Here is a 25,376-nt window from a genome sequence, read left to right as displayed (position 1 = left end):
AATTAATTTTCAGCGGTTGCAATAATTTAATCAAAATACTGTGCATACATCGTATCAGTTGTTCACAGTGAATAGTGCAATTTTAATCGCTGCTATGGAATCTAGTTAAGAAGATAATAATCGGCCCATAACACCAAAAAAGAAATTGTTACAGCGTGAAAATACTACAAAATATGAACGTCCGAAATATCGAAAACATAATTTTATTATAGAATTTGTTTGGGAAATCAACGTGACTTCAAGCCCTAGTTGGAACCTATATTCAAGACCTCTTGTAAACTGTGTAATGATTCGACGGGAACATATTATATTTCTTTTATACGCATCCACCTGAAATCGAATATGCAGCCATCTCATCAACATTTAATTTTATTAGGAAAGTATGTTATTATAAAATAATAGCTGTTGCTTTTACATTAAGAAGGTTGTAAAATATTTGTTCTTACAAATAAGAGAAATAAATTCTCGCATAGATTCAATATCTGTTTTTATTTAATTTTATTTTTGTCGTACCATAAAATACCATAATTTCCAAGTGTTGGCACCATAATGAGTGGTTGACAGGTTGGCATCACTGGTTTAGGATAAGAAACAAAACACACAATGTGTAATTCACAGCGAAGTAACATTAGGTGACTTTGATCATCGCTTGGAAAATTTTATTTAAAAATTCAATCGGCGAAATTTACAAGCAGGAAGAATTTTTTTATGTTCAGTTATGTCTATTTGTTAAAATTAAAGTCATATAAGCCTAACTTCAAATGGGTCATTCGGTGAGTGGGTTCTGTCTAATAAGTTATGTATAACGGAGAAATATACCCAACTTTACAATTTTTTTTTATTTTGGGCGAGGCTTGCATGCACCTCCAAGCATAATATTATGTGAATTCACTAAATGTTATTAAAACTCTGAATCACTTAGTAATATATTTCATAATGTGACTCTATACTGTAAGAAACGGGTGTATGAAGCGTTTTGAGTTGCGAAAGAATCAAAAGAACGATAATAATTGTTTATTAGACAACAGTTAAAGTCCACACATACGTGAATACGATTTTGCCCTCACATGCCTTATAAAAGTTCCTGACAGGAAGCGCGATTTTTTTCCTTTTCCAAGAGGTCTTTCACAGTTTATAGAGCCAATGTTCCATTGACATAAATTAAGGGAATGTCCGATCAGGACAGAATTAGCAGGGAATTGTGACACTCTCTAACCCACGATTTAATCTGCTGCGACTTTTGTTCCTGGGGTAAATATAAGATAACATATACGAGACATACCCAGAAACCATGAAAGAACTGAAACTGAAATTCCATTAGGAGATTGGCCAGCTGTTCTCAAGGAGAATTACAGCGAGAGATGGATTGTTTCTTAAAGAGGTGCCAGAAATGTGTAGGTAACGAAAGTGGCCAGGTTCAGCACCTGCTATCATAAAATTGATGAGTAAATTTTTAGTAGTTTTATTCCATAAATTGTTAAGGAAACTGTACATGTTTGATTACATCACCGCCACTATACGATACCCGCACACAGGAACGAGCGCCTCGCTCGATGATAGCATAAAAACCGCAAGCTAGTTCGCACTTCAACAGTTCTTCCTATAGTTTAATTTATGTTATGTTTTGAAAACGATACAGATAGATGAGGTTCGAAGTCTAGTTCTTTCCATTTGTCCATTATTACTCCCTAAATTTTTATATATGTTTACATATTAAATACATCGTCAATTCACGAATGAAATAAATACAAATATTGTGGTTTATGTAAAAACAAAAGAATTTATTGATATTTTATTATATAACATATTAAATGAAAAAAAAAATAGGATATATTATAACAATGTTACACAACTACATGCTCATATAATAATAATTACAAATGTTCAATAAATCTAATGATGTCCACCGAAGTCATATTCTTCTTGATGTCCCTGGCTAGAACCTTCCTGACCGTGACCTTCACCGCTTCCTTCATGGCCTTTAATAAACACCGGGACTTTCTTCTCCACCACAACTGGAACCTTCACTTCATAAGGTTGTGGTATAGGTACTTTAACAGGGAAGGGCTTCGGAACGTGTACTGGATGAGGGACGGGATAGGGAACCTTCACTGGAACCTTCACTGGATAAGGAACTTTTTTCTCCACAGTGTAAGGAATCTTCTTCTCTATATAAACAGGATAGGGTTTTGGTACCGATACTGGATAGGGCTTCTTTACTGGTACTGTGTAAGGAACTTTAACAGGAACTGGAACTTTCTTCTCGACTTCTACTTTATAAGGTTGAGGGATGGGAACTTCAACTGTCTTGGTGATAATAGTGGCTTTTACATGTGACTCGTGTTGTGCGCCGCCGCCTCCAAAACTGCCGCTACCGAAAGAGTGACCTCCAAGATTGTGTTGATGACCTTCCAATGACAGGCCCCCACCGTGTCCACCCAGCGACAGACTACCTCCGTGAACGCCTAGTGACAAACCTCCATGGCCACCTGATGACAGACTTCCTCCGTGACTTCCGAGTGATAAACCTTCATGGCCACCCGACGACACATCTCCATAACCTCCTAGTGACACACTTCCATGACCACCCAATAACTGAACTCCTCCGTGACCTGGTGACAGAACTCCATGGCCTCCCGATGACAAACTACCTCCTTGGCCATCATTTGACAGTCCTCCTCCGTGACCTCCTAGTGATAGATCTCCGTGGCCACCAAATGACAGTCTACCTCCATGGCCACCAGACGACAGACCATCTGCGTTGCCACCAGACAACAGCTTTCCGTGACCTCCCAGTGACATACTTCCATGGCCATCAAATGACAGACTTCCACCGTGACCTCCAAGTGATAGACCTCCATGGCCACTAAGTGACAGACTACCTCCGTGGCCACCAGATGACAGACCACCTCCGTGACTTCCGAGTGACAGACCTCCATGACCACCAGATGACAGACTTCCTCCGTAACCTCCTGATGATAGACTTCCATGGCCACTAGATGACAGACCATCTAGACCACCTCCGTGGCTTCCCAGCGACAGACCTCCATGACCACCAGATGACAGACTTCCTCCGTAAACTCCTGATGATAGACTTCCATGGCCACTAGATAACAGACCACCTCCGTGGCCACCAGATGACAGACCAAATAATTGACTTCCTAGGGACAGACCTCCATGACCACCAGATGACAGACTTCCTCCGTAACCACCTGATGATAGACTTCCATGGCCACTAGATGACAGACCACCTCCGTGGCCACCAGACGACAGACTTCCTCCTTGACTTCCCAGTGACAAACCTCCATACCCACCTGATAACAGACCTCCTTTGTGACTTCCCAGTGACAAATCTCCATGACCACCAATTGACAGACCTTTTCCGTGGCCACCAGATGACAGACCATTTCCATGGCCACCAGATGACAGACTTCCTCCGTGACTTCCCAGTGACAGACCTTCTTGACCACCAGATGACAGACTTCCTCCGTGACCTCCTAGTGATAGACCTCCATGGCCACCAGATGACAGACCTTGTCCGTGGCCAACAGATAACAGACTTCCTCCGTGACTTCCCAGTGACAGACCTCCTTGAACACCAGATGACAGACTTCCTCCGTGACCTAGTGATAGACCTCCATGACCTCCAGATGACAGACGGTTTCCATGGCCACCAGATGACAGACTTCCTCCGTGACTTCCCAGTGACAGACCTCCTTGACCACCAGATGACAGACTTCCTCCGTGACCTCCTAGTGATAGACTTCCATGGTCACCAGATGACAGACCTTTTCCGTGGCCACCGGATGACAGACTTCCTCCGTGACTTCCCAGTGACAGACCTCCTTGACCATCAGATGACAGACTTCCTCCGTGACCTCCTAGTGATAGACCTCCATGGCCACCAGATGACAAGCCTTTTCCGTGGCCACCAGATGACAGACTTCCTCCGTGACCTCCTAGTGATAGACTTCCATGGCCACCAGATGACAGGCCTTTTTCGTGGCCACCAGATGACAGACTTCCTCCGTGACCTCCTAGTGATAGACTTCCATGGCCACCAGATGACAGGCCTTTTCCGTGGCCACCAGATGACAGACTTCCTCCGTGACTTCCCAGTGACAGACCTCCTTGACCACCAGATGACAGACTTCCTCCGTGACCTCCTAGTGATAGACCTCCATGGCCAACAAATGACAGGCCCTTTCCTTGGCCACTGGATGACAGACTACCTCCGTGGCCTAGTGATAGACCTCCATGGCCACCAGATGACAAGCCTTTTCCGTGGCCACCAGATGACAGACTTCCTCCGTGACTTCCCAGTGACAGACCTCCTTGACCACCAGATGACAGACTTCCTCCGTGACCTCCTAGTGATAGACTTCCATGACCACTAGATGACAAACCTCCTCCGTGACTTTCCAGTGACAGCTCTCCATGGCCACCAGATGAGAGACTTCCACCGTGACCTCCTAGTGATAGACCTCCATGGCTGCCAGATGACAGACCACCTCCGTGGCCACCAAATGACAGACCTCCATGACCACCAGAAGACAGGCTTCCTCCGTGAGCTGCTAGTGATAGACTTCCATGGCCACCCGATGACAGATCGCTTCCGTGACCACCCGACGATTGACCACCTCCGTGTCCGAAGTCTCCGCCCCCATATCCCAAGTGGTATAGTCCTCTTTTTTCAGTTTTCTTGTCCTCCTTCTGGCTATCTGCCAGAACTAAGGATGACACCATCAGCAGCACGATACACTTCTGTTAATAATTAAAACGTAAGTTCAATTATTCACCCAATTAAAAATGATGAAAAGCAGTAATTTTTGGGTATAAATATTGTTTTTTCAAGTTACTTTTGGTTTTACAATTTTAAATTTATTTTCCCAAAGATGAGATTTGATATAGAGAACTGACTGTAATTATATTTGTTACGTAACACTACAGTTACATCTTTTACTGACCACGTACACTCTCAGAATACTGGGAAGTTAAAACTCATGTGTTCAGAAAATAGACATTAGTAGCAGAAAAGATGCCAGTCCTATATGGTTACCACCTTTATCTCCAAACAAATACTCCGGATACTCTTTACTGTTACAGACAGAGTGAATCCTACAACCATAGCACGGCCAGAAGGATTAGAATACTGGAAAAAATTCATGATCACTGGAGATGAACAACGATCAAGAAAGCGAGACTAACAGCGCCCGCAAAGCGTCCTTGACGTAAAGACTTTCGAGTCTTCCCGACGCGATATTGATCATCTCCCGAAGTAAAGCAGCCTTTAATCACCACATTTGTTTATACCTGACTGAACTTTTATCTACTTTGGCAACTGTTATATATGTATAAACAATCAAGTAGCCTACTTGAAATATCTCTACCTTTAAGTGTATAATAATCCGTTCCACAGTCTTTATTTAATTACTAGGCCCTTATTAAAAGGATAGGAATTTTCTTTTCATATGTTTAAGATCAATTATGTAATCTCAAGTAAAATGATATTAATGTCATGTTCTATGTTTCTTAGAAATTCAAATTTATTTGAGAATTTTTTTCTGTTTATATAGGCCTAACCGTAGGTAATATTATATAATAAAACCAGAAAATGTTGATAACCAAGATACTCTTCTGTTTTGTCTTTTTGTCTCATTTAAACATTTATGTCATTTATTTCAATGATGTATGTTATTCAAAGTTACGAAATCTTTCCACGCCGACCAAATGCTATTTCGAGAATGACGAGAGAGACTCGAAGCGCAGCTGGAATGACGAGCCGAGACTCGAAAGACAAATGCAGCGAACACATCGAGTGAGAACGGCAGTTAGTTTTGTTCATCTCTACTGACCACCCTCGGGAACTGAATGCACGAAATATCGACTTGGAACGTAATGTCCTCGCTGTGACGCTACCGCGTGTTTTGTATACGAAATTGGTACATATTATTTCAATAATTTAAACACTACGTTTATGTATCGGGAAATAATACCGCAAGTATCCAAAAACATCCTTAGTTGTGTAAGACCTATATTTGGGAATCTTAAAGGAGATGTACAGAATGGCTGCATATTTCCATTATATTAACTTACCAAGTTTACTGACGAATAAATGGCAGCATTATTTTGTAATTGATTTATCTTTTATTTCTGTGAGCATATTATAAAAACCAAATTAAGCCTTACTATCCTTGCCGAAATGTAGGGTTGTAACTAATATGGTGGAAACCTTTGGGGAATGGATAGAGGACCTAAACACATGCATAAAGTTAAATAGTATTTAGTCAATATCATTTTATTTTTAGTTACCGTTTACACATACGAGTATATAGGTACTTATTTACAAGGCATTTTTACATCTTCGTTTACCAAGTCCATGTAGACTATAAGTCTACAGAGAGTGTTCAAAATGGAAATAATGAGTTGTAATACAGCCATCTAAACTCCGAATAATTATGGACTGTCATATCCTGTACCATATTCCATGTGTATGGTTTATCTGATAACACCCTTTCTTCAACACGCCGGCGAAGAATTTCAATGTTCTCAGTAAACTTTCAGCACACAATTACTTTTAAATGTCCTCATAAGTAAAAGTCCAATGAACTGAAGTCAGGCGAACGAACAATCCAGGATGATGGTCCCCCGCGACCTATCTATTTATTAGGGAAACGCTGACTTCCAATCGTTCTAGTGGAAAGCTAAAAATGTGGTGGTGCCCAGTCATGCATGAACAACATACGGTGGCCTGCTCCTTCTCCTGACTTCAATTCATTGGATTTTTACTTATGGAGAAATTGATAAGCAATTTTGTATTCAAGACTTATTGAGAACATTGAAATTCTTCGTCAGCATTTTGAAGAATGCTGTGAGCAGATACAACACATAGCTGGAATGAGGAAAGGATTAAGATAATCCTTGATGCAGCTTAGAAGTTTGTATTAGAAATCATTAAAGAGAGTCAAAATTCGTGACTTGCGAAATCGCGAAAAACCTAAGAACCAAATAAACATAGTTTAAAACATGGTTCACATAAAAATATCATAATTACACGTTTCAACTCGCGAAAAATCGCAAAAATCCTATGACTTGTGAATTTAGCATATTTTCTGTCGTTATTCGCAAAAAGACGCAATTTTTCGGCAATTAATAAATACATTGTCTAAATTTGAAAATTTTAGAAGTTCTGTTTGAAAGATGCACAAAGTCTGGAATGTTGGCGCTAGATGGTGTGAGTTGAAATGGTTCGTAAACTGTTTGATAAGTGGCAGACGCTATCGGAGAAGTATAAGAGTATTGATCGTCGATCGATATATGTCGTTTCTTGTGTAGTAAACTTCTTCAACCGGTATCAGAACTGTTTTACTAACAGAATTTTTTAAGCATTGATGTAACTGAAAGCAATTTGAAACCTCTCTTAGATCAGATGCCAACCTTAAAGAATCTATCACCTGATGTAGCAGTACATGCATACAGTGAACTGAAGAACATAGTTAAAAATAGTCCTGGACTTTCAGTTCGAGAAGGTTTGCTGTCGCTACGTGAAGATCACAGTGATTTTGTGGACGGAGCACTCCAAGCTAAATGGGTTCCAGTTTCTAATGTTGACTGTGAACTTTTTTTTTTCACAATTCTCGTGTGTGCTAACAAATAGAAGAACAAACCTTACAATGACAAACTTAGAACTGTTGTCTGCATAGAACTTTGAATGTTAAATAATGTTAAGTATGTTAGATTATTGTCAACGAAAAACTTTGAATATATAATTATAATTGTCAATTATCTTAAGCAACATAATAATTTGATAAAACAGGGTGAAAATTTCAGGTTTACTCAAGAAATTTTCGTTTTCACTCACGAATTTTTATCCTTTTTAATCAAGGATTTTAGCCCATTTTATTCAATAATTTTTACTGTCTCTAGAAATCATGGTGACACTATCTGTAGGATAATTACGCATGGACTTTGTAATATAAAACTAAAGTTGTAATAATTAAATATGTCTGAATTAAAACCTATCTTTAATTAAAAAAAAAAAACAAAATTACTACCTATTTACATGCAATTTTTATTGTTTTTAGGTCCTCTATCTATTCCCCAAATGTTTTTGAAATACTATACTGGCTAACGTAATAGTGTATTGTTTTTATATAAATTGATGTTGAAATTCGTAATTTTAAATTCGATCTCTAGCTGCAAAATGATTTTACTCTAATCTCTTCAGCAATTTATTACACTTAATACGCCTATTATTGACATTTCTTCTTATACTCAATATGGTACTTGAATAATGTGCCGATTGGATTTGTACTTACGAGAAGCTTCATGTCTCCGTGTGTATGAGTACTTGAGGTGCAGAGATGCGTCTGTCAGCTAGAATGCAGTGAAGGGTTTATATACTGTAATGTACGGTCTTGCACCTAGCACATCTAATGCTTTCTACACAAGATGAGCACAAAGAACGTCTGTGATGCAGAACTGATGAAATTTGCGTATTAATTGTAGTATAACTAGCATAGATCACTTTACATTCTTATTCTTGGTATCCTGCTGATAGATATAAGTTCAATCTAACTCCCAGTTTGAATTATTTTCCTTCTAAATACATTAATTTCAAAGCATTATAATTGCATAAGGTGCATTATTGATGCCATATTTTACTTTTAGAATGTAAAAATATACTTGTCGTGTTCTAGGAAGCATGCTGAGATAAGACAAGCGTCTAGTCTATGTAACTTGAGACTATGATGCTAATACGTTCAACTATAAAACTATATTACGTACTGTATAAATCATATACAAGATAATTCAGGGGAAAGGAACTGACCACCTTATCCAGTACTTCCTGCCTTAGGTGCACCATAAGAGGTGCTTTATTGGTATCATTTGTGAGGTTCAGCCCTGCCTTCGGACAATTGACTAAACAGAGGTAGGCCTAATTCAAAAGTTCGATGCCATGTAGAAACTCCGTTATTAGTGCAGATAGCGAAAAATGTAAAGAGGGGAGAGTTATTCCAAAAATGTATGTTTCAATCCAATGTTACCTCTGATTGAGGTTCTGGCTGATATGTACATCTTTTATCAGGCAGTACATCTCACTTGACGATTAGTGCCAGAGGAAGAACAGTTGTTTGTATGCATCTAAGTCTGACTAGTCAGCGATGTATGGAATGGAGGACGAAAAGAACTGCCCATCCTACCCTATTATCTTCTGCCTTAGTTGCCTCATGGGTGATGCGTTATTGGTGTCATTTGTGATGTTCAAACCTGTCTTTGGACAGTTCACTAAACAACAACAACAATCTAATATGCTTAAATTTTCAACGTTATTCTATCATTATGCAACGAAATATGTGAGAGAGACGAATGGCCTGAATATTTTACGCAGACAGTGTTGCTTACAATATCGAAGAAAAATAATGCCAAGAAATGTAAGGAGTTCAGGACTATAAGCCTGATATCACTCTCGGTGAAGTTTCTCCTGCGATTACTGAATCGACGTTTATATTCTTACATGGAAGGAAGTTTGGATAAAGAGCATTTTGGTTTCAAGAAGGAAAAAGGTACGAGAGATGCAATTGAACTGCTACGAACAATCGGCGAAAGATACCCAGAGAAGAGGAAAGAAGTGTATGTAGTATTTGTGGACCCAGAAAAGGTGTTTCATAGAGTAGATTGGAATAAACTGATAGGAATCCAAATGAAAATTGGTGTGGATTGGAAAGAGACGAAGCTGTTCAGTAATGTTTAAATGATACAACGAGTTAAAATCAGGATAGGAGAAGAAAAGTCTAAAGGAAGTGAAATATGGAGAGCAGTACGTCAAGGATGCCCTTTATCACCTAATTTGTTCAACATATACTTGAAGGATTTAGTGAAGAACTGTTTTCAGAACATGGGAGGAGTGATAAGAGGAAGAAGAAGAATAAACTACATAAGAATTTGCTGATGATATGGCGTTGTTATCAGAAGAGGAGATGACACTCGGGGACATGCTAGTGTAGCTAAATGACAGCTGTGAGCAGTATGAAATGAAGTTAAATGCAAACAAGACGAAGACCATAATCATAGAAAGATAAAAAAGAAGGTAAACTTGCGAATTCTAAATGAGGCAGTAGAACAAGTGGACAACTTCAAATACCTGGGGTGTACTGTAAACAGTTACATAAGTTGCTGCCAGGAAGTCGAGAAGAGGGTAGCAATAGCAAAGGAAACTTTTAATAGTAAGGGGAACATCTTGTGCAGGCTCTGGAAAAGAGAACTAAGGAAGAGACTAGTGAAGTACTTAGTATGGAGTTTAGCATTGTAAGGAGAAAGAGATATGGAAATTACGACGAATTGAAGAGAAGCGACTAGAAGCATTTGAAATGTAGACATGGAGAAGAATAGATCGTGTGAAATGGACAGAATAAGAAATAAAGCTGCATTGGAAAGAGTAGGTGAAGAAAGAATTATGTTCAAATTAATTAGGAGGAGAAAAAAAAAAAGAAATTGGTTAGGTCAGTGGCCGAGAAGAAACTGCATACTGAAGGATGCACTGGAAGGGATGATGAATGGGAGAAGAGTTCGTGGCGGAAGAAGATATCAAACGATAGACAACATTAAGATATATGGAGCATATGCACATACAAAGAGAAAAACAGAAAATAGGTAAAACTGGAGAATGCTGGGTTTACAGTGAAAGACCTGCCCTTGGGCAGAACACTATGAATGAATGAATGAATGCCCCGTTGAGGCTGTATACTGGCACGAACCTCGAGAACCGACAAATGCTCAGTTGCCACATAGCGAAGTTTGTCATTAAATAGGATATTTACATTATCACAATCATCGTCCTGTGCTGACTAAATTATGAATTAATGACAATAATTATCAGTATTACCAGTAGGATAGAATTTCAGGGAAAAGTCCATACAAGAATTAAATTTCTAAAAATTCCTGTTTCTTTGCCACTATGAGATGTTAAAAAGCCGCGAAACTTAACATACACAAAATCAGTGATACATTATATATATATATATATATATATAATATATGTGCTCGTGAGTATGTGTATTATGCACGTGATTCAGTGTCACACGGCGAAAAGCTGGCTGTCATTGTACTGAACATGTGGCAACAGGAAATTTTCCATTCTCATTGATGCTTTTATCAGTGTACAGCCTCAACGGTGCATTCTATGTCGAAAAGTACATTATTTCCAGCAACTTTCACCTGTTTCCACTTTGCACTATCTTCACTATTAACAGAGCTTGTCTATGGCGCCAGAGTTTTTAATAACTCTGTATATTTATTATTAGTAAATTACATTGGAAATAGTAGAATCAGGGAGATTTCGAATAAAGAAGTATAACACAAGGATGCAGCTCGTTGTCCACTTTTTGTAAATAAATATAGACGGGAATTACATAATTTTATGCAGAAATTATAAATTGAACATTTTTTCTGATAACAGAATTAGATTAAAACTATTAATTTCAACTGTAAGCTCACGTGCGAAAATGGTTTCCTTAATCACTACATGATATTATCAGTTTGACAACGGAGCTTGCTTTTTAATGAGTAAAACAACTGCACACTGTACTGGATGTATGCAAGCATATTTCATGTGTGTTACATGTGCAGTATTATACATGAAAGACGATGAACACGGATAACAGTTGGAGATTCCATTAGGAAAATGCCGTTGGTATTATTTTTCTGTTAGCCATAGACGCTGAAGCGCCGTATTAAACATCATCATCATCATCATAATCATCATCATATCATCATAATCATCATAATCTTTTGCTATTCTGATATTTCATGCTGGGATAGTGCAGATATCATACATTTGCGATAGTTGATTTAAGTTAAATATGTTTTTGTGAATTTTTCAATATTGGGTTGGTGACTTCTACTTGATTTTGTTTAGTTTTTAAAGTGCATAATATGTGTTTTCGTTTCGCCAATAGAATTTTATGTTTGTATCGAAGGGATCTGAATTTTCTCCCAATGTCAAATTAATTGGTCATAATTATATCTCAAAACATTCATTAATCCTGTACCTCAAACTAGAGTCTCTTCGAAGGAGCGCTCGAGTCCAGGGCCTCTCCTGTCCCGAGCTGCTAGCACAGAGCTTATTCTGAATCAGCGCTGAGCAATCTCATGGCATCACGGTGTTCCGAATTCCGAATTTCAATGATGATGTCACTGATGCTCCACCGGTGTCGCACCGGTTCCACCAGCTTGTCCACACCTGTGGAGTAACGGTCAGCGCGTCTGGCCGCGAAACCAGGTGGCCCGGGTTCGAATCCCGGTCGGGGCAACTTACCTGGTTGAGGTTTTTTCTGGAGTCTTCCCTCGATGAGCAAATGCTGGATAACTTTCGGTGCTGGACCCCGGACTCATTTCACTGGCATTATCACCTTCATTTCATTCATACGCTAAATAACCTAGATGTTGATACATCGTCGTAAAATAACCCAATAAAAATAAAAAAAATCCATCAGCTTGCAGAAGTGGTGGCAGTGTCCATCAGCCGCCATCTGATTGCTTCTTGTATAAGGCGGGAATTAACAGAAGAATGACATCGTGCACTGTTGTGACATGGCTGTATTGTTTGTAATGAGCACAACGTAAAAAAATGTTAATGGCTTATGAACTAACATGTCAACGGACCACTTATTTCTACTGGTTCAAGAAATAAATTGTTTATGCTCTCTTTTCTTTGAACGAGATGACATTATGGAAATTTCGCAAAATCTTGCAACAACTTGTACAGCTGCCATGATGGCCATTGAACCTTCCAGCTGTTTTGTTCCTATTTCGTTGCGGCGTGACGTCATTGATGTCCACCGGTCCGGTGAGATTCGCAATACGTTGACAGTGCTTTGGCCGGCGGAGACGTAAGAATTCTTGCGTAAGAACGTGAAGTCCAAGAAATGGCTGCATCTAAATCTATAGACATAATCCGCGCTGAATTCCCTACATTGCGTAGATTTTTAATATATGTGGAATGTGAAAATATGTTATGAAAAGTAGACCTGGTTCGCGAGTTGGTATAGCGCTGTTCTATGCCCAAGGTTGCGGGTTCGATCCCGGGCCAGATCGATGGCATTTAAGTGTGCTTAAATGCGACAAGCTCATGTCAGAAGATTTACTGGCATGTAAAAGAACTCCTGTGGGACAAAATGGCGGCACATCCGGCGACGCTGATATAACTCTGCAGTTGCGAGCGTCGTTAAATAAACCATAACATTTAACATGTTATGTAAGATTGTAGCAAATTATATACAATGCTTAGTATGCAAACAGTACCTCTTTATGAGAAAGTACAATATAAAACGACATTACGAGTTGAAACGCCATGCGGACTTTCAAGGATTTGATGGGAAAGAACGAGTTCTAGTAAAATGTCTAAAAGTAGGTAAATATGATTTAAATAGGTCACTCACGCTGTGCGATATTATAATTATTTGTCTAAAATTGTTTTATGTATACTTACTGTGATTTTATCTCTATACTTGTATTTTTTCCTCCTCTATTTTGCATTTGTATTTTTGTATTTGTATTCGCATTCCTTTCTCTTATTTACTTTTTCTCTCTCCATTGTTTTTTTTTTGTATTTGGTGTGGTGGAGAAGGTCTTTTGGCCTTAACTTCACCATAATAAATAAATAAATAAATAAATAAATAAATAAATAAATAAATAAATAAATAAATAAATAAGTAAGTAAGTAAATAAGTAAGTAAGTAAATAAGTAAATAAATAAATAAATAATATTTAAATAAGTACATAAATACGTCTTTGTGTTAGAATTTGTTTCAGAAAGTGAATAAAATTAAGTGCAGTATATAATATAATAAATTGTTTTATTTTGTGTTAAATCCCTATGTAGGTTATATTAGTTTCATAACTGCACAATTTTATTGGAAATATTACTTCATTAATTAGTGCTGCTACAATATTTCGTTTCTTGTGCTGTCCCACATAGAGTAGGTGCTCTCTAAGTCTGTACTTCGAACTCTTTTAGCTTCATTATCATGTATCTTCATAGCTATACGTGCGATGACGTAACACGGATGTCGCAACGTCAAAATGACACTTTCCTTTCAATATATAAAATAGTTTATCGATTAGGCTTTCTCAGATGCTGCCCCATTCACAGAGAGGACAAATAAGCACGTAGTATAAGGATGTGGATTATGAAGGAAGTTATAAGGGTGTCATAAATGATGAGAATATGATTATTTTAGATTCAGCATTTATTCAACATTACTTCAAATCTCAAACGAAACAATAAGAAACTTCACTACCTACTTACGTTGAAATTAATGTACAGAAACGTCTATGGAATCTCCGTCGGAATGATGAATGTCAAATACAATAGCAAAAATAATGAGAGGAAACAAGACTAGATATGTTAAATACGTTGTAACATCTGAGCATGTTCACTTTGTCAGAAAAAATCAGTGGTGAATACTATGACCAAATCCTCCCTGACCTGCGAGATCATGACCAAAGCTGTGACCATTCAAACCTCCGCTGAAACCTCCTTCATGTCCCTTGATGAACACTGGTACTTTCTTCTCTATCACCACCGGCACCTTCACTGGATAGGGTTGAGAAACGGGAACCTTCACTGGATAGGGCTTAGGAACATAGACGGTGTGTGGTACAGGGACGGGAACCTTCACAGGAACTTTCACAGGATACGGAACTGTCTTCTCTACGGGGTAGGGAATTTTCTTCTCCACGTACACGGGATAGGATTTGGGCACAGGGACTGGATACGGCTTCTCTACGTGTACGGGGACAGAGACTTTGACAGGAACTGGCACTTTCTTTTCGACGTGAACTGGATAAGGGTGAGGAACAGGTACTTTGACTTCCTTGGTAATGGTGATAGACTTGATTTGAGCTTGGTGGTGGGATTCACTGCCACCGAAACTGCTTCCTCCGAAAGAATGACCTCCTTCCAGAGACAATCCTTCTCCGTGACCTCCCAGTGACAGACCGTGACCTCCGAAAGACACACCACTTTCATGTCCAAAGTCTCCTCCACCATAACCCAGGTCGTGGAGTCCTCTCTTTTCTGTGTTCTTGTCCTTCTTCTGGTCTTCAGCCAGAACTAAGGACGCCGCTATCAATAGGATGGTGCAGATCTGTATGAAACATATTTGTTTGTATTGACATTAATGTAACACATGGAACATCAGAGTAATTCAATGATTCGATTAAATTGTATAGAAGTGAAATAGATTCGAAAAAATTAACGAATAATTTGACTGTTCTCATTTACATATATTAAACAATTTATATTTACCTCTCTTAACTTAATGTATCTTACTTTCTAATGAAGTTTCGTTGCAAAGTGAGGGATAAAATATAAAACTTTTTAGATTGAATTTTGAAGACATACGTATATATTGCATTGGTTCAAATATGTAGGCTATGTTTGAGTTAACTGATCTGAATGTTTTGGAATTGAATTTGTCTTTTTTGCATCTAGTGGTTTAAATATTAGCTATAAGACTTAGATGTTTTAGGAGCTTACTTACGAGAAACTTCATGTTGCCGAGTGTACTGTTGGATGAGGCACAGAGATGCGTCTGCCTACTAAGATTCAATGATCAGTATATATAGTGCACTGTGCAGACTTCCGTGTAACATTCCTATGCTTTCTATTGTGTATATGCAGAAAAATTGTTTTATGGTGCAGAGTAGACTATTCTCTTGGTTTAATTTCTATTCCTGCTGATCATTTGCATTGTTTATGGACACACTATACAAAAGTAATTGCGTAATATGAGTTAAAAATGAAGGCTTAATTTATAGTTCATACTTAAATGTTTGGTATTTTGTTAAGCGAAACATTGGCTTAAAACCAAGTTACATTAGTTATAAGCATTTCAATGAAAATAACACCATTACATATATTACTGTTACATAATCAATTTCCTTTCCTTTCTGCTAGTTTTAAAGATCCTGTAAACCTAGAAATAAATCTTTAATCTTTTCGTAACGAAGCTAAAACTGGGTTTTCAGGTTCTTTGATTCGTGCATACAGAACTTCCCTGTTTCAAAGAAGACAGATAAATTTTCGCAAGCTAGGGCATGGACGAAAATGTTCGGTCAGAGACAGTGTCCACGAAGCAAGAGACATGGAGGAGAAATAAACGGTGAGATGCAAGCGAGAGAAGAGAAATGGGTGAAAATTATATGATCAGAGATAAGAGTTCGCGAAGCAAGAGATATTGGCAAAAATAAACGGTCAGGAAGAAGAGTGTTCATGAAGCAAGGGACGTGGACTAAAAATAAACTGCAAGATTCAGCTGTCCGCGAAACAGGGGTGTGGGTGAAAAATAAACGTTCATAGGCAAGTGTCCGTGAAGCTAGGCACATTACTTTCTTTCTTATGACTTTTAGAGAAGCCCAAGGTTCATTGCCGCCCTCACATAAGCCCGCCATCGGTTCCTATCATGAGAAAGATTAATCCAGTCTCTACCACCATATCTCACCTCCCTCAAATCCTTTTTAATACTATCCTCGCATGTACGTCTCGGGCTATCTAAAGCTATTTTTCTCTCCGGCCTCCTAACTAACACTGTGTATGCACTTCTGGATTCGCCCATACGTGCTACATGCCCTGCCCATCTCAAACGTCTGGATTTAATGTTCCTAACGCAGTTCTGCGTTGTGTAACTTTCTCCATTCTTCTGTCACTTCATCCTTTTTAGCCCCAAATCATTTCATAAGCACCTTATTCTCTAATATCCTTAACCTCTGTTCCTCTCTCAAAGTAAGGGTCTAAGTTTTACAACCATACAGAACAATCGGTAATATAACTGTTTTTTAAATTCTAACTTTCAGCTTTTTTGAGAGTGGCAAGAAATAAACGGTCAGGAACAAGTATCCGCGACATGGACGAAAAATGAACGGTTGGAGACAAGTGACCAGAAACCAAGGAACATGCGTGTAAAAAAAGGCTAGGGACAATTGTCTGCGAAGCAATGGACACGGGTGAAAAATGATCAGAGGCAAGAGTCCGCGAACCAATGAACATCCGGAGAAAATGAATAGTCATACACAAGTATCTGCGAAACAGTGGACATCTTGAAAATTGAACTATCAGAGACAAATGTCCGCGAGCCAATGGACATGTTGAAAAAAATGAACAAGTTTAGTGTCCGCGAAACAACGAACATGTGTGAAAAATGAACGATCAGAGAAAAGTGTCCGCGAAGAAAGGGACATGCATGAAAAATGAACAATCAGAAACATGTGTCCTCAAAGCAAGGGATATGAGTGTAAAATGAACGATCAGCGATCAGAGACAAGTTCACAAGTGTCCGCGAAGCAAGGGACATGCGTGAAAAATGTACGACAAGAGAAGCAAGAGATATGCGTGAAACTGAATGGTCAGAGATAAGTTTCCGTGAAGCAAGGGCCATGAACAAAAAATGGGCAGTATTTCTTCTGACACTCTTCGATAAAGAAGCGTTGAGAATGTATATGAGAATGTGCCTACTAAATTTTGCCATAAACCATTTGAATTAGAAACAGGCTATAACGTATGTCAGGCATGTCAATTGATGCCCACAGGAGCAAGCGCGCGTTTTAGAGCGAAGGAAAGCCTGAGCGCTTTACAGCGGAAAGGAAAGAGACAGACGAAACAGGTGGTATATGCCGCTTGGTCGAGCTATATTCAGGGATGGCCAGCACTGATTCAATAGATAAAGGGAAGAGAACGTATTAAAACTATATCCATGTTAACTTTTGGATTTGCCTGAGAAGTATAAGTGCATTATAAGAATGTAAGTTTTAATTTTAGTGCTCATTTTTCACAAGTTTGATTTTTTTTATTCAAAAGAGATATTTTCTCAACTTTTCGTATAGAAAAGTGAAATTTTCAGGTATAGGCCTATTTATTTAGTAGCCTTACAGAATGTTTTCGTAAATCTATCATCATCATCATCATCATCATCATCATCATCCTTCACGAATTAGGCCTCTGTAGACCTGTTTCGGTCCCATCTAGCAGTCTTCTTAACGGTCTTCCTGGTCGACGATGTCCTCTAGGTTTATATTGCATTATAATTTTTGGGATTCTTGAATTTTCCATTCTTCTTACATGATCTAGCCAATTGAATTTGTATCTGCTGATTTTTTCTTCTACTGACTCTACTTCTAATTGTTCTAAAATTTCTTCATTCCTTTTTCGGTCTAAAAGAGTATATCCTGCTGTCCTCCTGAAAAATTTAATTTCCGTTGCTTTGATTCTGTCCATGTCTTTTTTCTTTAATGTCCAAATCTCGCTTCCGTATAGAAGGGTGGGTAATGCTAGTGTATTATATATTTTTATTCTTGTAGATTTTTGTACTAATTTAGCTTTTAATGTATTGTTTATTATTCCTAGAATTTGTGTAAATTTGGTAATTTTCTTGTTCACATCGTTTTCGTTTTGATAAGATATTTCACAACCCAGATAATTGAAATTTTGCACTTGTTCGAGGCATTGGTTATTGTGTATTATCTTACTTCTCACTGGGTCTTGTCCTAAAAATGCCATTACTTTTGATTTTTGTGCTGAAATTTCCATCCCAAAATCTTTTAATATTTTATTTAATGTATACAATCCTCTTTGTAAATTATCCTCTGAATTGGAAATTATGACTTGATCATCGGCATAGAGTAAGGTATTTAATGTTAGAGCACTGGTTATTTTGATTCCTGATGTGTAGATTTGGTTCCATTTTAAAATAATTTCATTTATATAAATATTAAATAAAGTTGGTGATAGTGGACAACCTTGTCGAACTCCATTATTAACTAATTTTCTTTCGGATATACAGTTATTTATTTTGACACTTATTTTGCTGTCTGTGTAGATTTCTATTATATTTTGGAATAGCAAATTTGGAATATTTTTTTCTTGTAATATGTCGAATAAAAGGTCTCTTCGGACTTTATCAAAAGCTTTCACAAAATCAATAAAAGCTATATGGGTTTCTAAATTAAATTCTCTTCTTTTTTCCAACAATAGTTTGATACTAAATAATGGATCTACACATGATCTGCCTTTTCTAAAGCCATTTTGACACTCCAGAAGGAAAGTTTCAGCATGTTTTTTTAATTTTTCATTTAAAATCCTACTAAATATCTTATAACATGTGTTGAGGATACTAATCCCTCTATAGTTTTCAACATTCTGTTTATCTCCTGTTTTATATATGGGAATAATTACACTATTTTTCCATTCTTCCGGTAAAGTGGCAGTCAGATATATTCTGTTTAGAAATATTAGTAATCTTTCTTGAAATAGATCTCCTATACCGTAAATACGTATTACTGAAGATAGTATTGAAAATTTTGAAAATATTGCATGGAAATTGTTTGTAAGGAAATGAATTAACAAAGCAATTACTGTTACATCATAAGCAAAAGATACGTGTCCATGCGTAGTAAAAATGTCAGCTCTATACCTTCAGCAGATTTCGAGAAAATAATTTAATATTCTGATGATAGAAAGTTGCTCACAAATATCACCTTAAAAGCATAATGCGATAAGAGTTTTGTTATGTAATATTAGTTACACTTAAAACATATACAGTACCTAGGTAACTTTGCTTTGTACTGTAATATTGTTTTGATTAGTTTATTGATTACTTTTGTAAGGCTAAAGATACCATCAATATAAATTCCAACTTATCATGTGATACTCAATCTCTTTCTTTGGAATATCACTTTCTTTATGAATGATGTGTTTCACTCACTTAATACAGTATAATATTATACTACTATGGAATTTAAGTGACTATTCCTTCTTAACTCTCTATTATGTTATTAAGATCTAAAACATGCGCAATATTAAGAAATCAGTGTTAGTACTTCTGTAGATAATGTTAAACAGAAAGGAGCCATATAAAAATAACGACATAAAATTTCACGTTCCGTTTGAAGTTTGTGCAACACTGTTTTCTTAATCCAACAGGTTGCTTATTCATATACATAACCCTTCCTCTTTCCATACTTAGCGCTTTCTGCCCGCGCACGACGTCAAGGTCAGAAAAATGCGCTTGCTTTGACATCATTGACGTATGTGTACCGCAGTTAAACAACGCTGGAACCCAAAGTTGACTGCGTTTTTGGTATCCGAGAAGACGCGGTAGAAACCCGGACACCAACAACCCATTGGCACCGGACGCGGAAGCCTACACCAATACCCAAATTCAGTACTTTTCGGGATGAAACTATATTCAGGACCTCTACTATTCTAGAAAGTTAGTTATAAAGAGTATAGCCTATGTTACTTTCAAGCAAAAAGTACGGCGAAGGCTAAATGTTAACTGACGGATCTCGTGGATGTGTTATGTGTATTTAGTGGATCAGAACAAATAACGTAGTGAACAAAATTGTAAGAATAATATTAGGCAAATACCTATGAAATTGCTGCTTTACTATGTTCGAAAGAAATTATAATTAATGTGTTTTAGAAATGTTCAATAGATAAAATCATGGTTAAGCATATACACATGCAACCATAGAGGAATACATTGACTGATTAATTCATTGATTGATTTCACGAGGGCTGGATACGGGATACATCCTGCACTTTCGCCATTTAGACTCATTGTACTCCCTATTTGCGGTGATTGTCCGAAGGATGACCCAGGTGGCATTCGTGAATCCGACGCTGACAGGCGGAACATTCTTCTTGGGCCCTCCAGGTAAGGTTCCATCGATTACTGAAGATCACGAACCCACATTCCGAATCCCCAAGCCCTTTGAACACGGTCGGGTAACTGGAGCAAATAAGAGCAGTGAGCGGTATAGACTCTAGTGAGCGTCAATCCGGTGTTGGCTCTGTCACGTTGTCAGATATGAATTCATACATTTGACTGCACTACGGTAGCACTTTGAACATGAAGAGATTCATCGTGCCAGATATTGAAAAAAAAAACTTCTTGAAAAGAAAAGAGACTAGAAATCTCGCAAATGTACCAAATGTTTCATATATTTTTAATTGTCTTGAACAATAAAGTGATACAACAAATTACTGCTTTTATTTGTATAGGAAGTCATATCTCATTATTTAATTATCAAATTAATGTCCAGAAAAATTTGATCAAATAGAACAGACTGAGATATTACGAAGGAATTTTAGAAAACAAATGAGAAAGGAAATCCAACTGAAATTCTATAAGATAATAACGAAACCAGCTCTATTTTATGGCCACTGTTTTATGGAATTTTTAATGGAATGTTGGTTACTGCGCGAAAATGATAAAAGCAGAATTAACTCCTCGGAAGAGAGATTTACACGATTAACATCAGGCATCACACTGAGAGACCATCTCCGAAGTGAAGATCTGAGAAACCGATGGAATATGAAAGAAGTGACATTGAAGTCAATAAGTATGAAAAATATGGAGACAGCATATTTTTAGGATGCCAACATACATTTGCCATACTATTTAGTACATAATTGTAAATATTTGGATGAAACGTACATTTCGCACTCCCAGTAAAATACTGTCGTATGTCGAAAATGACATACTATTTTCGTAAATTATTTACAACGCTGTTTTGCTAGTTGTAGGTATGAAATTAAAGTAATAAAATAGTGAATGTTTTAAAGGCTTTCGTACCTATTTATTAAAATATTTTACAGCAGTGTTTTACTAGGAAAGAGCATATCTTTACGAATCACAATTTTCAAATTACGACACTATTTACTGCGAGGCGATGTTTCGCATATTCTTAGGAGGTGCGAAACAAATTAAATATATTTTACCTAAAGAGAAATTGAATTAATTTTAGCGTTGTCACCTTATCTTAATGAAAATGAAAAACTAAAATAATAATAATAATAATAATAATAATAATAATAATAATGAACTTTTGATGGAAATAATGTGATTTGCGGCATGTTAAAGAACCCTCGAGGTACAATAGGTTTCTTTCGGTAAAATTAATGTTGAATTGTCACCCAAAGTTGAATTTTGATGCTACATAACCAGGTGTTGAAAAGCGTCGTTAAATAAGATAGTACCAATTACCACGGATGTTCACGAATAGTCGGCCTCGGTAGCGTTGTCGGTATAGCGCTGGCCTTTTATGCTCGAGGTTGCGGGTTCGATCCCGGCCCAGGTCGATGGTATTTAAGTGTGTTTAATTGCGACAGATTCATGTCAGTAGATTTATTGACATGTAAGAGAACTCCTGCGGGACAAAATTCAGGCACACCAGCAACGCTGATATAGCCTCTGCAGTTTTGAGCGTCGTTAAATAAATCATAATTTAAAGTTTTTACGAGTAAAATATTCGTAGTGTTTTCTATTTTGTTGCATAGTGATGAATTACTGTATGTCACCAGGAGAAAGCCTGATGGTACTTATATAAAAAGTAAATCGTGTGTCCATGAATATAGTTGAACATCATTATGATATTCATACTACTTATCTACTTTTTTTAAAAGTTAAATGTACTAATGATTGTGTAAGTTTATTTTTGCAAACACGAGTGTTATAATTATTGGAAATATGTATATTTTAATCCTATTTAAGTCTGTTAATTGTTGACAGAGTGAATATTGTTGCTCTTATATCTATGAGCGATAGGTATCTGTAATTTATATTTCGTCTCTGCACTGCTGTTTTGTATTGGAGAGCTGGTGGTAATATTTCATGAGCAAGATCTGTACTCTGCTGCTTCACAGAGCTTTCAGTTTCCCGGCCCTGCCTTAGAACATAGATCAGCTTAGGAAATACATACTATACGCAGACATCCCCACAGCCTTTTTTTAAATATTATAGATGATCGATGAAATGAGGGGGGGGAAGTGGAGAGTGTTGGGGGGAATGAAAGAGGGAAACGAGAATACCTCGAGAAAAACTGTCTGCAAAATTTTTGTCTGCTACAAATTGTATCTGATCGAAGATGGAACCCGGCCGAATGAGCTAGCTGCAGCCACAGACGCTACATAAATACATGCATGTGTATAACTATTTTATTGAATGGTTTTCTGTAGGTTGTTTGATGTGCATTTAATATTTACTTCAACTTATTTGAGAAAATAATTTCATTTACTTTTGTTAGGATTTTACTAAATCAAAGAAATATCCACATGATGAAAACATACAAAAAATTTTACAGCTAAGTCTGAAGTTCTGTTGAATTTACTTTCGGTGGAGTTGGGTATAACTCAAAACCTTCTTTCGATTCTCCCTTTATTATTCAGTTCTTAACGGTCGCTAATCTTAAAAGTGTCGTCAATAGTACACAACTTAAGAAATTAACATGATCAACTAAATTTGTAATCTAAACTCCATGAATTTACTTTATCATGCGTATTTCAGAACATTTCGAACAAAATATTGTAGACTTGTATACCAATCAATTTGATTAGTTGATATTTATTATTTATTATATCTAATATCTTTACATGAATAACAAGAAAAATATTAACAATTTTATACAACTGTATTCTCACAAAACCCACTCGCCCAGTCTCTTCCACGAAACCTAATGATATCCTTTATGACTCTTGATGAACACAGGCACTTTCTTCTCCACCACAATTGGCACCTTCACTTCATAAGGTTGGGGTACGAGAACCTTAACTGGGTAGGGCTTCGGTACATGAACTGTATGAGGAACAGGGTAAGGGACCTTCACAGGAACCTTCACTGGGTAAGGAACTTTCTTCTCCACAGTGTAAGGAACTTTTTTCTCTACATACACAGGGTAGGGTTTTGGTACGGGAACAGGGTAGGGTTTCTTTACAGTTACTGTATAAGGTACTTTGACAGTGTATGGAACTTTCTTTTCAACTTCGACTTTGTAAGGTTGAGGGACGGGAACTTCAACTTTCTTGGTGATGATGGTGGCTTTGACGTGAGATTCGTGTTGAGATTCACTACCTCCAAAACTGCCACCTCCGAAAGAGTGACCTCCTTCAAAGCTGATGTCTTCATGGCCTCCCAGTGACAGGTCCCCACCGTGTCCTCCTAGTGACAGGCCTCCGTGACCACCCGATGACAGACCACCTCCATGACCACCAGATGACAGACCTCCTCCGTGACCTCCCAGTGACAGACCACTGTCATGGCCTCCTTCATGACCTCCCAGCGACAGACCACCTTCGTGACCTCCCAAGGATAGTCCACCTCCGTGTCCGAAATCTCCGCCTCCGTACCCCAGGTCGTGGAGTCCTCTCTTTTCTGTCTTCTTGTCCTCCTTCTGGTCATCTGCCAGAACTAAGGACGCCGCTACCACGAGGACAATAGATTTCTAGAGACAATTAAAATGTATGAGGTGTTAGGCTTTCACGATGATTATGTTCTGAAGCAGACGTTTAGGTATTCCACCGTATTCTGGAACTTATCTCCAACGTTTCGGAACTAGATACAGGTTCAAACTTCATGGCAAATTCGTAGACCTGGAGAGTTACCTAGCCTATGCTAGAATACTGCAAGTGACTTGAGCAAATTAGAGACAGTAACCCTTCAGGTTGTAACAGTTTGCCCTGAACATGAAACCTGTGTGTAGTTCCAAATCGTTGGAGATGTAAAGTTTCAGCATATATTCAACACCTAAAAATTTACTTCTAAATTAGGGTGTATATTTTAACAACTGTAGAATATAAAATAGAAAATTATCAATTCGTATTAGATTGTATAATCTTCCATTTCCGAATTACTTTCAAACACAATAAATTCTTACATCTGAACTGTTTATTGTTAAGTGTAACATTAGTACATGTTATTTAAGGAATTTAAATATTCTTTAACATCGCTTACAAGACTAAATATTTAAAACTATTTTATCATAATGCTCCAAAAAGTTTTGTGTTAAACGAAATCACTCTTTTATCGCGGCTTCATAATTCCGTAATATAAGCTTCCATACCCAGAATTATTTCACGGTTGTTGGAATCCTAAAATGCAAGCTGAAATATTTTAATATTAATGGATATTGAAATTTTCATTTGAATTCACTTATCATATTTTAAGTTTACTTTTATTTTATAAGTAATTTAGAACATTGTTTTACGAATTTTCTTTTTAATACTAAATAAGTTCACTCCTGAATATCAGAGCGTTTGTACTTACGAGAAGCTTCATGTCGCCGTGTGTGTGAGTAGATGAGGCACAGAGATGCTTCTGCCAGCTGTGTCGCAATGAGTGGCTTATATACTGCGATGTACGCTCTTGCACCTGGCATTTCTAATACTTTCTACTTAAGATGAACACAAAGAACGTCTGTGATGCAGAACAGTAAAAATGCACGTTGTAATTGTACTGAAACGTCCATGTATTTTAGATCATTAAAAATTTCGTTTTACCGCAGTATGAAGGTACTCTACGCTGCTGCATGTTAGGGATTAC

General features: G+C 37.5%; 2 protein-coding genes across 2 annotated transcripts; both read right to left on the bottom strand.

The window, feature by feature from the left end:
* Positions 1-1,778: 1,778 nt before the first annotated feature.
* On the bottom strand, positions 1,779-15,589 carry LOC138698926 (spidroin-1-like). The gene is made up of 4 exons (XM_069825123.1): positions 15,546-15,589; positions 14,457-15,149; positions 8,319-8,369; positions 1,779-4,764 (listed from the first exon to the last, which is right to left on the bottom strand). Exons 1-4 carry the CDS (start codon positions 15,555-15,557, stop codon positions 1,894-1,896), a joined length of 3,627 nt encoding a protein of 1,208 aa, XP_069681224.1. The 5' UTR covers positions 15,558-15,589; the 3' UTR covers positions 1,779-1,893.
* A 7,845-nt stretch (positions 15,590-23,434) lies between these two features.
* Positions 23,435-25,161, bottom strand: LOC138697882 (uncharacterized). The gene is made up of 2 exons (XM_069823467.1): positions 25,101-25,161; positions 23,435-24,279 (listed from the first exon to the last, which is right to left on the bottom strand). Exons 1-2 carry the CDS (start codon positions 25,110-25,112, stop codon positions 23,512-23,514), a joined length of 780 nt encoding a protein of 259 aa, XP_069679568.1. The 5' UTR covers positions 25,113-25,161; the 3' UTR covers positions 23,435-23,511.
* Positions 25,162-25,376: the final 215 nt, after the last annotated feature.

The sequence above is a fragment of the Periplaneta americana genome, chromosome 4 (genome assembly GCF_040183065.1).
Source record: "Periplaneta americana isolate PAMFEO1 chromosome 4, P.americana_PAMFEO1_priV1, whole genome shotgun sequence".
In the NCBI taxonomy this organism is placed as follows: domain Eukaryota; kingdom Metazoa; phylum Arthropoda; class Insecta; order Blattodea; family Blattidae; genus Periplaneta; species Periplaneta americana.
This window is presented reverse-complemented; position numbering and strand designations above follow the sequence as displayed.